Source organism: Aquarana catesbeiana, linkage group LG01 (assembly GCF_042186555.1).
Source record: "Aquarana catesbeiana isolate 2022-GZ linkage group LG01, ASM4218655v1, whole genome shotgun sequence".
Taxonomy (NCBI): Eukaryota; Metazoa; Chordata; class Amphibia; order Anura; family Ranidae; genus Aquarana; species Aquarana catesbeiana.
In genome coordinates this window covers 224,726,519-224,740,372 of record NC_133324.1, presented here as the reverse complement: position 1 = coordinate 224,740,372, position 13,854 = coordinate 224,726,519, and the positions used below count along the sequence as shown (strand labels likewise).

Here is a 13,854-nt window from a genome sequence, read left to right as displayed (position 1 = left end):
GATTTTCAGATGTAATGAACAATAATTTTTAATACTTCTATCATGTCAGTCAGCTTCTAATCCTCTTATAAGTGATAGTTACTGCTAAAATATTTGATCACATTTTTGCTATGCTGAATTTTTCAAGGTCTTTTATTAGGTAAGTCATTCTGAAGTTGCAGAATAATGCAAGCATTCTGTGCAAAGCTTCTGCTGTGAAATTTTATTTTTAATTTTATTGGCCAAGCCCCCATTTTGGACAGGAAGGATGTTATTAACAAATGCTGCATCGGCTTAAAGGATAGTTTAACCTTTTGCAAAAAGAATTCAAAATGCACCCATCTTGAAAAAAGGAAGAATGTGCATATATTTTTTATTTTGCATCTGAGACGTCAAAGTATTGAAACCATGACCCGTCGGAAATATTTAATGAGTGCAATACTCTGGTTCCTGTAGGCTCTTCCTTCAGCTCAGGTCCATACTGAGGTATGAACTTTCAGTTACAGATCTGGAGGAAGTATCAATGGAATACAAGTGTGGTGACGTCTCTGCACTTGTAATCCATTGAAAGCTACAGTCCCTATACTGCGGTGGCAGTCAAGACTGCTATGTCGAATTCTGCTTTAGGACCAGGTGGAGAGAAGAGCCCCTGGATTCTGTAAATTGAGGGGGGGAGTTTGAGGGTGGGGGCTGTCATTTTTTTATGTTACACCCCAAACACTTATCAAGACCCCAGGTCTCAAACATTGCTCAGGTCATTTGTTCATCACTCCCTGGCATTTAGATGACCCTCAATTTTTACTAAAGGGCTTAACAAGAAATTCCCTCTAATCAATTAACCACCTGCTTTATCTATTGAGACAAGATAGGATACATCTATTGTTTTATGGTTTGAACACAAACTTCCTCCTTCACTATCTAGTAGAAAACCACATAGATATCCAGTTTATTAAAGTAAATGGCTCACAAATACTTACAACCAATCTTTATTTCATTAGGGGATAATCTAATACAGAGAAATACTTTCCTTAAAGTGATACCAAACACACACTGTGTAATTTACATTGTCTCCTCTATTTCTGCACTGTAATTATTTTAACCTCTTCAAGCTGGCCGTACACATATATGCAGTCTCTCGACGTGTGGGCCTTCATGCCGAGCTGCCGCATATATGCAGCCATGTGTAGCCGACAGTTAACAGAAAGCTCCTGACACATACTAGGGATCAGGAGCTTTCCGATCATGTGACCACTGTGACAGCCAATCCCATCGGTCGGTCAAATGCCTGCCTCCGCCTTCCAGCATTTAGAACCCTTGAAGGGCCGGCAACCAGCGGGAAGGGGTTAACAAAAAAAAATGTAAGTACCGTTTTCCTAATCGATATGCAGCTGTCACATGACCCAGATCTTTCCCAGCCTGTGTGCAGGGAAACATACGCAGGAGGAGCTTCTAGTCCTCTGCTGCTGGTCACATGTTATAAAAAAAAAAAACAGCCTTTGGAACAAGGGGGCCCCAGATCCCGCCCCCCCATGTGAATGAGTATGGGGTACATAGTACCTCACCAGAAAAGTGTAAAAAGTGAGTAAAAACACACGTTTTTGACATGTTCTTTATTAAAAAATCAAAAACAATTTCCCCCAATTTAGATCCATCGCCAATCACGGCGATCTCGGTCTCCAGTCTTGTTGAAGGCTCCCACCGTCTGCCCACTCCTCTATCTGACATTACTTAAATAGCTAAGGGGCGGGGCCACTCAGCAACGTCACCGGGTGGCCCCGCCTTCTTGTAACATCATCAATCAAGGCATGCTGGGTCGTTGAAGTCACAAGGGGTCGTGGTCACCAGTTCACCAGGGCATGAAATGGATTGGGGAGGACCCCACGCTGTTTTTTTTCAGAGTTTTCTATTGCCGGCATTCTTTTGTTTATATTTAATCTCTCAGCATGGAAGCCTGCTGACAGCTGATGAGTCATTGGTTGTTAACTCCTTGCTGACCGCCCGCAGTCGATTGACGGCGGCAGAATGGCACTCCTGCGTGAATCGCCGTAGGTCTACAGAGGATGCTTTAAGGAGTATAGGCGGCGAACACGCCCGCCACGTGATGTAGGAGCCAATGCGTATGGTTGGCGGGTGCGATGGCTGCCGGCTACCCGCGATTGCTCCTGAGAAGGACAGAACGGAGATCTGTCAATGCAAACAGACAGATCTCCGTTCTGTCAGGAGTGAGGAGACTGATCTGTTGATCCTACTGCTTAGGAACAACAATCGGTCTCCTCCCACAGGCAGTCCCATCCCACCACAGTTAGAAACACTCCCTAGGACACACATTTAACCCCTTGATCGCCCCCTAGTGTTAACTCCTTCCCTGTCAGTGACATTTTATACAGTAATCAGTGGCTATTTTTAGCACTGATCGCTGTATAAATGTCAGTGGTCCCAAAATAATGTCAAAAGTGTCCGGTCTTTCCGCTGCAATGTCACAGTCACAATCAAAATCACTGATCACCGCCATTACTAGTAACAAAAATAAAAATGCCATAAATCTTTACCCTATTTTGTAGACACTATAACTTTTGCGCAAAGCAATCAACATATGCTTATTGTGATTTTTTTTTTACCAAAAATATGTAGAAGAATACATATCAGCCTAAACTGAGGAAGAAATTATTTTTTTATATATTTTTGGGGGATATCAAAAGTAAAAAATATTGCTTTTTTTTCAAAACCACAGAGGTGATCAAATACCACCAAAAGAAAGCTCTATTTGTGGGAAAAAAAGGACATCAATTTTGTTTGGGTACAGCATTGCACGACCGCGCAGTCAGTTAAAGTGACGCAGCGCTGTATCGCAAAAAATGACCTGGTCAGGAAGTGGGTAAATCGTACCGGGGTTGAAGTGGTTAAGAATGCAGCGGCTTTCAAGCCCACTCCTTAACAACCAGCTATTCTTGACACAGAATTTGAATTGGTCAATCATTTTTCGATCGATCCAAATTGGAATCATTTCGAAAATTTGAAATTCGTTAGACAACGAATATAGGGAACGAAACCTAATGAATTTCAATGAAATTCGCTACTATTTTATTTGGAGATTCGAGTACATCCAAAAATTTGTCCGAATTTATATTCAGACCGAAACAAATTGCACATGTCTATTTAGAGGTCTACATACAGTTTTTACAAAAAAAGTTTGCTTGATTAGTACAGTACTATGACAGTAGTGATTACTTGTGATACAGCCTTCCCCTCTTCCACTTTCAGAGTTCAGCAGGTTTCAGTTCCTATTCTATAGGTGTGTGCAAATTGAGTGTTTTAACAAAGTGCATTTCTTATGGCACTATTTAATGAATACATCATTTGATTTTTGGTCTTAGATTTTGGTGCCCCACTAAGTCATTTGATCTTGTATGTATGCATCATAAAACAGCTGCTATAAAGGCTTTAAAAAGTAATGTATGTGGGAATAGCATACAAATTTCAGTGCATCACTGCTTTATAAATAGGTCCCATTGTGTGTCCATTTCTATAGAAAATAATAATTGAAATGAGAAGTAAAGGTGTTTTATTTTATTTTTTGGCCCATTTATACTTACCTAGGTAGATGCAGCATCGGTCCGACGCTGCATCTGTCCCCTGCCGCCTCTAAACTGAGAACCGAGCCACCGAACACCGCCGATGGCTCGGTTCTCACAGATCCCCAAGCGGAGAGCTGCTGACTGTCAATCAGCACCTCTCCTCTCTGCTCCTCCACGGTCACTGGAGCGCTGAGCTGTGAAGGGGCTGGGAGTGGTTGTCTCAGTCTCTCAGCGGCTCGCTTAGAGGCTGAGACAGGCATCAGTCCAGGCAGCTGGCGGATCCAGACTTTATTGTTGTGATGACTCTGGGCCTGGACTGATTCCAGAGACTTCAGCAGAGAGCGGACTTCAGATCGCTCTCTGCTAAAAAACGGGTCACAGGAGTGCAAAACTGTTTGCACTTCTGTGACCCATAGAAGAAGCCCAGCCAAACAAGCTTAAGCTGGACTTCTTTAAACCTGACATTGTATGAGTTTTTACACAAGTTCCCCCTTCATATAAGTATAAGGCATAATGTTTTATATTTATAGTGTACTTTTATTGCATGCGACTGCACATGTACTTCCATGAATTAAAGGGCACTCTGATGCTGGATTCACATTGTTGTGTGTGTGTTGCATGGTAACACACATATAGGTGTTAATGGGCCCATATAGTTTCCCTTTTGCAGTAAACTGCAGCTTATAGATATGCATCAGACCCAAAGAAAAGAATGTGTTTTATATTTTTTATATAAAGGAGAACTCTTATTTTGTATTTTGGATGGAGAGTAAATGTAACCAGTTTGTATAGATGTTACCCACCTCTGCTATCGTATCGTGCCACAGTATGGCAGGTTAAAACTCAGCATATAACTCTTCCAGCTCCTACTGTTAAAATGGGCTTATATTTTTTCAGTGCTCCATCTTTAGGCATGTTTCATATAGTTAAAATAAAAAATGCAGGCGAGAGGGGTTACGATTGGACTGTACGACCTCCTATTAGTTTGTACTGGTACATGAATGTAATCTTTCATGAATTACCATATCATTTTAAAACACATGGAAAACACCACTAATTTAAGTTTGTTTGCCATGGAATGAGTTAATTTACATTTTATCTGTTAAAAAAAATTCCAACAGTGTGCCATTCATTATATTATGCTACTTGAAAAGCATGTATTCAATATGTATATGTCATATGTCACTGCTTCCTTTCCAGGGAATCCCTGTTCCGTCAGCTCTGTGCCCTCCATTGGCTGTTAGAATCTTTAACAGAGCAGTCTGGCCTGATGCGACCTGTATCCACCTGCTGGAATATAAGGTACAATTCTTCGGACATTCAAATAATTATGTAAGAAAACAATAGTGATTCCATACCGCGCTAGCATACAAATGTAATAATGTAATAAATGTGAAATTATTATATACAATATTGAAAGTCCAATAACCACCACCAAAAAAAAAATTGTTCCCACAAAGTGCTAGTGCAGTCTACTGATCATCAAACAAATTTGATTGTGATATTTTCAAATGTGCAAATCCTTCCACCGACTTCTAGGTAAGTATCCTACTCACCAGATGGGATTGACACCCATTACAGGTAGTCAACACCAGCAAACAGATACTCTTCAGATTGCAGCAGCCCAGGAATAGCACGACCGCCAGGTGAGTGTTTTGTATATATCAGTAACAAAGAATAAAACTCCTCATGGTGTAGTATCATTAAAAAAATTAATGTTAAAACAACAGAATTGCACTTACAAGACAGAAGATAAGATTGCGCTCATGAAAAAAACAGTGAAGCCGCCTGCGTTCCAAATTGTAGAAGTGACGTGGCACGTATCACGGGATCCTACGCGTTTCGTCGGCAGCGTCTGACGCAGTGTTAATTTCGTCGACTAAAGCGACTAAAACATTTTAGTCGACTAAATGAATACTATTTTAGTCAACTACAATACGACTAAAACTAAAGCAATTGAGATGACTAAAATAGGACTAAAACTAAAATGGCATTTTAATCAAAAGACTAAAATGGGATTAAAACTAAAATGCCATTTTAGTCAAAAGACTAAGACTAAAACTAAACTGAAATTTGACTTCAAAATTAACACTGTTCTGTAGTGCATGTTTATACCTTAATACCATAAATAATAACAAATTAGATTGTTCACTTAAGCAGTATATATTGAGTTTGGAAATTGTGGAGAAATGTTAACTAATGCCTTACAATTTAATTACACCCATTAGATGAGTTTTAAAAATGAGTTTTAGTCGACTAAAATGTACTGGAGATTTAGTCGACTAAATAAGACTAAAACTAAAACAATTGCAAAAGACTACAATGGGACTAAATCTAAAATGCCATTTTAGTCCTAAGACTAAGACTAAAACTAAATCGAAATTTGCTGCCAAAATTAACACTGGTCTGACATCATCAGGGATCATGTGATGAAGCCAGTCACCTCCTCCTTATATACACCGCCATTAACCACTTCCCTACTGCGCATAGTGTTATGACAGCGGCAGGAACCCTTTGTCCCTCCAAGCCGCCGTCATATGATGTCTTTTACTTCCTGAGCCTCTAGGGGGCGCGCGCGCATCGGCGGGCACCCAATGTGCTTACCTGGCGACCGCGACGTCCACCAGGCACCCGCGATTGCCCGTGAACACAGCAGGACCGTGGATCTGTGTGTGTAAACACACAGATCCACGTCCTGTCAGAGGAGAGGAGACTGATGGTGTGTTCCCAGTACAGAGGAACACTGATCGGTCTCCTTCCCTTGTGAGTCCCCTCCCCCTACAGTTAGAATTACTCCCTAGGATACACATTTAACCCCTTCCTCATCCCCTAGTGTTAACCCCTTCCCTGCCAGTCACATTTACACAGTAATCAGTGCATCGCTGTATAAATGTGGATGGTCCCAAAATACTGTCAAAAGTGTCCGCCTTAATATCACAGTCACAATAAAAATCGCAGATCACTGCCATTACTAGTAATAAAAAAAAATATCAATAAAAATCCAATAAATATAGCTCCTATTTTGTAGACGCTATAACTTTTGCATAAACCAATAAATATATGCTTATTGCGATTTTTTGTAGAAGAATACATATCAGCCTAAACTTGAGGAAAAAAATTGTTTTTGTTTTTTTTTAATGGGATATTTATTATAGCAAAAAGTAAAAAATATTGTGTTTTTTTCAAAATTGTCGCTCTTTTTTTGTTTATAGCGCAAAAAATAAAAACCGCAGAGGTGATCAAATACCACCAAAAGAAAGCTCTATTTGTGGGGAAAAAAATTATCAAAATTTAATATGGGTACAGTGTTGCATGACTGAGTAATTGTCATTCAAAGTGTTACAGCGCTGAAAGCTGAAAATTGGTCTGGGCAGGAAAGGGGTGAAAATGCCCTGTATTGCAGTGGTTAAAAAGAATAACCAATCTGTTGTAATCCTCACGACCGGTCATTATTCCTGGTCTCTGAGTCATTTACATTAATAGGAAGACTCCATAAACTAACAGATATATTTATTATTAGTTGAAAAATATTTTTTCTTAAATATATATAAATAAAATGGTACTTCCAATGGGTATTATGAAATAACTCCCCCTGGTGGACAATAATTATATTGCCATTAAGAAACTGGCCGTCACATGCCATCTAGTGGAGAAGTAATATATTGCAAACCAATGTTTATAAAAAGTGTATATAATTAATATTAATCAAATATATACCAACAATAATGCCACTAATTATAGGCCACTAAAATAATAGGATAAAAAAGGACACCATCACAATCCACATTCAATAATTAGAAATAAAACAATTTAAATGAATATCAATATTCATACCTAAAGGATTGAGAGTATTCAATTTATGTATCCACTCAGTTTCGTTCTTGGAAATCTTTTGTTTCATATTGCCTCTTCCCAAATGGGGCTCGACCCTATCAATGCCACAAAAAGAGGCCAAACTGGGATCCCTATTATTGTAAATTCTAAAATGGTTTGATAAGCTGTGCTTTGGGAACCCCTTTTTTATATTATTTAAGTGTTCATTATTTCTAATCCCTAGTTTTCTCATAGTGCGCAACACGTACTGGAGCCCACATGGACAGGAAATAAGGAACGTAACAAAGCTAGAGTCACAGGAAATACATTTGTCAATTTTAAATTCTTTACCAGTACTGTGGGACTTAAAGGTCACTGCCTTCCTAGTACTAATATTAATAGTCCTGCAGGCTTTACACCTTTTACAATGATAAAAACCTGTCGTGTCTAAGAAGGTGCATAGAAGATGATACATGCCATGTCACTTCCGCCATTGTTTGTAACGCAGGTGGAACGCGGATGGCGTCCCTGTTTTTTTCATGAGTGCGATCTTATCTTCTGTCTTGTAAGTGCAATTCTGTAGTTTTAACATTACAATTTTTAACGATACTACACCATGAGAAGTTTTATTCTTTCTTCCTGATATATACATACCATTCACCTGGCGGTCATGCTATTCCTGAGCTGCTGCTATCTGGAGAGTATCTGTTTGCTGGTGTTGACTACCTGTAATGGGTGTCAATCCCGTCTGGTGATTAGGATACTTACCTAGAAGTCGGTGGAAGGATTTGCACATTTGAAGATATCACAATCAGACTTGTTTGATCAGCAGACTGCACTAGCACTTTGTGTGAACAATTTGTTTTTTAGTGGTGGTTATTGGACTTATTGTTATTGTATATAATAATTTCACATTTATTATATTATTACATTTGTATGTTAGCGCGGTATGGAATCACTATTGTTTTCTTTACACATTTGAGGTTTTGAGCTTTACTACCTTCTGCTTATAATATAGTTTTTATTCAATTTATTTCACGGTGTATCTTTTTGTGCACTGCATATATATCTTTAGGGTGTGCAAGGCGGATGGGGTTTGTAGATCCCTTCACATTTGTTTTCATTTTTCCATTCAAATAATTATGTAATGCAATTTTTTCACATCACTTATTTGAAAAACAAACTGTGCTGTGTTGTTTGTCACTAGTAGCTTTTTCTAGATGTTGACATTGTTTTCGTCCTTCAGACTGGTTTCTATAGCTGGCCATACACAGAGAAATTTGATTATTTTGAAAGAAACCTTGCTTCTTCACTCAACAAGTACATCCAGTTTTTAGTGCATCTTAATGGATCTTATTATTTTTGTCAGCTGTTCATCAACTTTATAAGAATTGATGAATAGAATTCAGCATGAGCAAATGTGTCTGGGTTCAGTTTGTGGAGGATTTGTCAAACCCAGCGGGAAGTCTAAAAAAATGGGGGGTTAAAACCAAACCCTATTGTATTCAATGGGGGGTGAATCTTATCAATTTCTTTCATTTTCCAGGCTAAAAAAGGAATAGAGAGCTAGGTTCTGCCATAGTAGGCATACACCAATGCAAAAAGAGAGTCCTAATGTAATCACTTCAGCTCTGGAAGGTTTACCCCCCCCTTCATGACCAGCCTATTTTTTGCTATACAGCACTGCACTATTTTAACTGACAATTGCGTGGGCGTGCAACATTGTACCCAAAAAAATGTCCTTTTTTTCCCACAAATAGAGCTTTCTTTTGGTGGTATTTGATCACCTCTGCGGGTTTTATTTTTTGCGCTATATACAAAAAAGCTAACAATTTAAAAAAAAATATATATATTTTTTACTTAAATAAAACATTCTTATAAAAAAATGTAAAAAAAATCGAGTTTCTTCATCAATTTAGGTCATTGATTGGTTTGCGCAAAAGTTACAGGATCTACAAACTATGGTATATTTTTATTTTTATTTTTTTTACTATTAATGGTGGTGACCAGCAACTTATAACGGGACTGTGATATTGCGACAGACAAATTAGAAACCTAACTGACACTTTTGATACTTTTTGGGGATCAGTGACACTAATACAGTGATCAGTGCTAAAAAATATGCACTGTTATGCCGTGTACACACGATTGCACATTCCGACAACAAAAGCCATGTTTTTTTTCCGACAGATGTTGACTCAAACTTGTCTTGCATGCACATGGTCACACAAATCTTGTCGGAAATTCAGAACTTCAATTACGTGGTGACGTATAACACGTACGACGAGCCGAGAAAAATGAAGTTCAATAGCCAGTGCGGCTCTTCTGCTTGATTCTGAGCATGCGTGGAACTTTGTGTGTCAGAATTGTGTACACACAATCAGAATTTACACAATGGATTTTGTTGTCGGAAAATTTGAGGTCCAAATCTCAAATTTTGTTTGTCGGAAATTCTGACGGAAAATGTACGATGGAGCCTACACGCATTCGGAATTTCCGACAACAAGCTCCCATCCAACATTCCCTGTTGGAAAATCCGACCGTGTGTACACGGCATTACTGTACTAATGACACTGGCAGGGAATGGGTTAACATCAGGGGCAATCAAAGGGCTAAATGTGTTCCCTAGGAGTGATTGCTGACTGTGGGGGAGGTGCTTTGACTGGGGGAATGTAAAGATCCCAGGTACCAGGAACATGATCTGGCAAGGAGCGGCCACCCTGCCACAGTAAATCTACGGTGGGCGGTCGCTAAGCGGTTAATGTAACTTTGAGGGTGACAGAAAAAAAACACCAATTCTTTTAGGTACATGCTTGGCTGTTGCCTTTAAGCTGTATGTTGTGTTACGGAACAGTACAATTCCTACAGACAGTGTCAGCAACACCGTATTCTGGCATCAAATTTTTTGGACGTGTAATAGATTTTTTAACTTAAACATTTTGTTTGACTTTATTACATCAGCAGCTCTCCAAGCCTAAAAAAAGTGTTTTAGGTAGTTTTTGCTGTTATATCTGATTCTTTTCTCCAGCGATAATAAGCCTGAATTGAACAATGGAAGTAGCAGCCATGACATATCTAAAAGCTATAGGAAAGTGTACTCTACAACAAAATAATAAAACTAAAGCTCTCAACAGCAACACAACCAATTGGACAGTGGCAAAACTGTTTCAGAGAATAGTATAGATTGGAAGCCACTTTTTTGAAGTACTACTCTGTATTTTCTTAGAAGTTTAATAAAATGTCAAAACACAGCACACACAAACACTTCCATACCACAACCCCACATTCCCCAAACCTCTTTCCCCAATTCCTGTGTCCTTAATTATCCTAAAAAATCCAAAATATAGAATTTAGTTTGCTAGAAATTGGTTAGTGTCAGGACATGAATGAGTACTTGATTAGGAGGTAAATTGAAAGAGATAAGACAAGTTTTGTCTGCCAATAAAATTACAGTGTATTACCTGAGAGACAATGGCCACAAATATTGTTCAGTGACTGGACAGTATGTAAGTAGCTTGGTTAGGCCACATTTTAAAAGGGTGAGACAAGGTTTTATCCTATAATAAACATTAGTGTATTATTTGAAATACAATAGCCGCATACCGTATATTGCAGTGATTGGACAGTATTTAAGCAGCTTGATTATGCCACAATATAAAATGGATAGACGAGGAGGGTTTTATCTTCAAATAAATTGTGTTATTTTATACATAATAGCCACACATGTTGTACAGTAGATGGACAGTATGTAAGCACCTTGATTTATGTAAAAGGGAGAGATAATATTATAAAAAATAAGTGTAGCGCTAATAATGGCCAAATACACAGTATGTGAATGTATAAATGTGAATCCAAAAACACTTCAAGTGCGTGAGTAAAGTGAATGCATAAAAATAAATGTAAAAGAGAACAAAAAATCCACATGTAAAATAAATATGTGACAGCGAAAGTAAACTTCAAAATACTGAAAGTCCACATGTGAAGTATCCAATGGTGGGAAACTTTCTTCTCAACTTTCAAACAAAGGGGAAATGCCCAAAGGCATGAAAGGCATTCAGTAGGAAGAGGTAGGTACCCTTACCGGATGAGTAGGAAGCACATACCATACGGCCATGCATCAAAAAGGCCCTGGGAAGATCTCTTGTGATTTGGTGATGCTGGGACTGGACGGTATCCTACAAGCCACAAACTCCAATGGACACAGAATGGAAGGTGGTCCCAAATGGAAATTCCAAAGGCTGTCGATCGTAACAATTGTTCCAAGGAAGAGATGGTCCAGGGGTGGTCATCAGCACTCGAGCATGGGAAAAAGAAAAGGAGAACTCCACATGGTGCAGGTCAACCAAGATGGGATTTATTGGAGTAAAACACCATATAATACAAAAATATAAAAAGTGATCACAAATAAAGATAAAATGGCAATGTGGGAAGCTAGAGGTGCTAGCCCTACGCGTTTCAACTAAATAGTCTTCAACAGGGGCAAGGGTTGGTTTGGGTTTAGCGCAGCATTTTCACCCTCTTTCTACACAAAGGGAGAGATAAGCCAAGTTAAAATACAAATTGGAGTTTATTATTTCAGAGGCAATAGCCACAAGAAATTAGAATGTATTATTTCACACCCAAAAAATAGACTGCGGGTCAGGGATAACAGTTAAACAGCAACTGATGTTGTTGTTAACACACACAAAAGTAATGGTAGAAAGAGTTGGGTCTATGCACTGTGAACACAGTTCACAGCTGAGTAGCACAATACAGCACTGTATAGCAGCGACTATCTCTCTCTGCAAAGTTATTACAATACAGCACCAATTATATCACTGTATATAGCACTGTAAAGCACTGTATATCACAACTATCTCTCCCTAATCACACATTGTCAACTCCTCCTATCTACTCCAACATGCAGGGAAAAATAGCTGCTGGGAACACTGTCTTTTATTAGTGATGGGTCTGGCACACAACAAAGGCCCCTTATTGGCTATAAGCTGTCTGACCTAAATTGGAAGGTTAGGAAGTGCATTATCAATAGTTGATTTCCATATCAGCAAAACAGCTGCATTAGTTCTCCGCTGTAGATTATTTTTTTTCCTGGGGGGGGGGTTTCAGCCTTGGGTACCCAGGGGACAATAATTAGGCAGCACGCTTGCTTTGCTGTGACAAATTGTGGGTTTGGCAAAATTGTGCTAATAATGAGAGGGGCTTAAAACTTCACCCTACCCATTATGTACACGGTAACATATGCCACAGTCCTTATACCCCAAAAAATGCTTCAATTACTGTGCAACAAACAGGAGTCTAGCAGACGCGTACAAACCTCAGAGCATTGATTTGTAAAATATGAAACTCTACCATTACATATGCTTTTCTGCACACAGCCTAACTTGAAGAACATCAATAACAGTGACCACTGAGCAGCCAGTATCTGTTGTACAATACACCATAAATAGTGTAGTAGACGGGACTATGTTATATACAGCCTTGTGTATGCAGTCCCCTTTGAAGCAAAACTCTGCTGGCAGCAGCAAATCCCAGTGACAGCCATCAAGTATTAAACAAATAAGGGTGGCCTATCACTACATTGATGTCCTCCTGATGGCGATCAATCTCATATACTCTGTCCTATCCAAGCTTAAGGTAGCCACCAATGCTCTGGGCCTCCCTCTCGAACCTGGCATCCACCTGGTCCTCTGACAGTCCATACCCTGATGGCCATTCCTGTAGGCTGGAAGGAGGTGGAATAGCAAGCCACACTATTCCTACAGTGGAGGAGTAAAAGTCTAATTCCATGTTTATGGTGACTTCAAATAGTTTGCTTGGGCCAAGCTGATCAAAAATAACCATTTCCTATATGAATAAATTTCATCGCTGTCAGTGCTGTACAAAGTGTGTGTAGCATCAGCTACACAAAGTACTGTATACAGCGCTGTATTCCAGCTTCCATTAATAACCCCTACTTTCTCAAACTTACCCCCACACTTTCTCCTTGCCAGTGGGCAGGGCCAAATCAGGCTGCCGATGCAATGAATCAGAGTTCTCTCCTGTCACAGTGTCCTATGAGCAGGACCACCATTAGATATCATGTACAAACTACCTGACAGGGCCCCTCTTGGGTACCCAGAGGAGAATTATGAGGCATGTTGGAGTGGCAAAATTGCATTAAAAGTGGGAGGAGCTTAAAACTTAAGCCTACGTATAGAGTGCAGGGATTAGAAGTATGTACTGTACAGAGTGCAGGTGTCAAGCCTTAGTAATGTACAGAGTGCTGGGCTCATGAGTAGGTGCACAGAGTGTAGAGGTCAGGAATATGTAATAAACAGAGCACAGGGGTTGGGACAATTTGAAGCACAAATGAATGGTCATCTACTGGTTTTTAAAGGGTTAGCGCTTGTAGACAGATTATTTTTCCCCCTTTAAAGGCTCTTTCACACGGACTATCGGGCAGTAAAAACAGGTGACTGAGCCCCAGTTTTACTGCCTCCTACCCAAC

At 39.4% G+C, this 13,854-nt stretch overlaps 1 protein-coding gene across 1 annotated transcript in view; it reads left to right on the top strand.

The window, feature by feature from the left end:
- The window catches only part of CCDC60 (coiled-coil domain containing 60), a 339,745-nt gene that overhangs the window by 261,063 nt on the left and 64,828 nt on the right, over positions 1-13,854 (top strand). Inside the window, exon 7 of the mRNA XM_073625478.1 lies at positions 4,755-4,856. Within this exon, the coding sequence (XP_073481579.1) occupies positions 4,755-4,856 (102 nt within the window). The remainder of the gene's footprint in view (positions 1-4,754; positions 4,857-13,854) is intronic.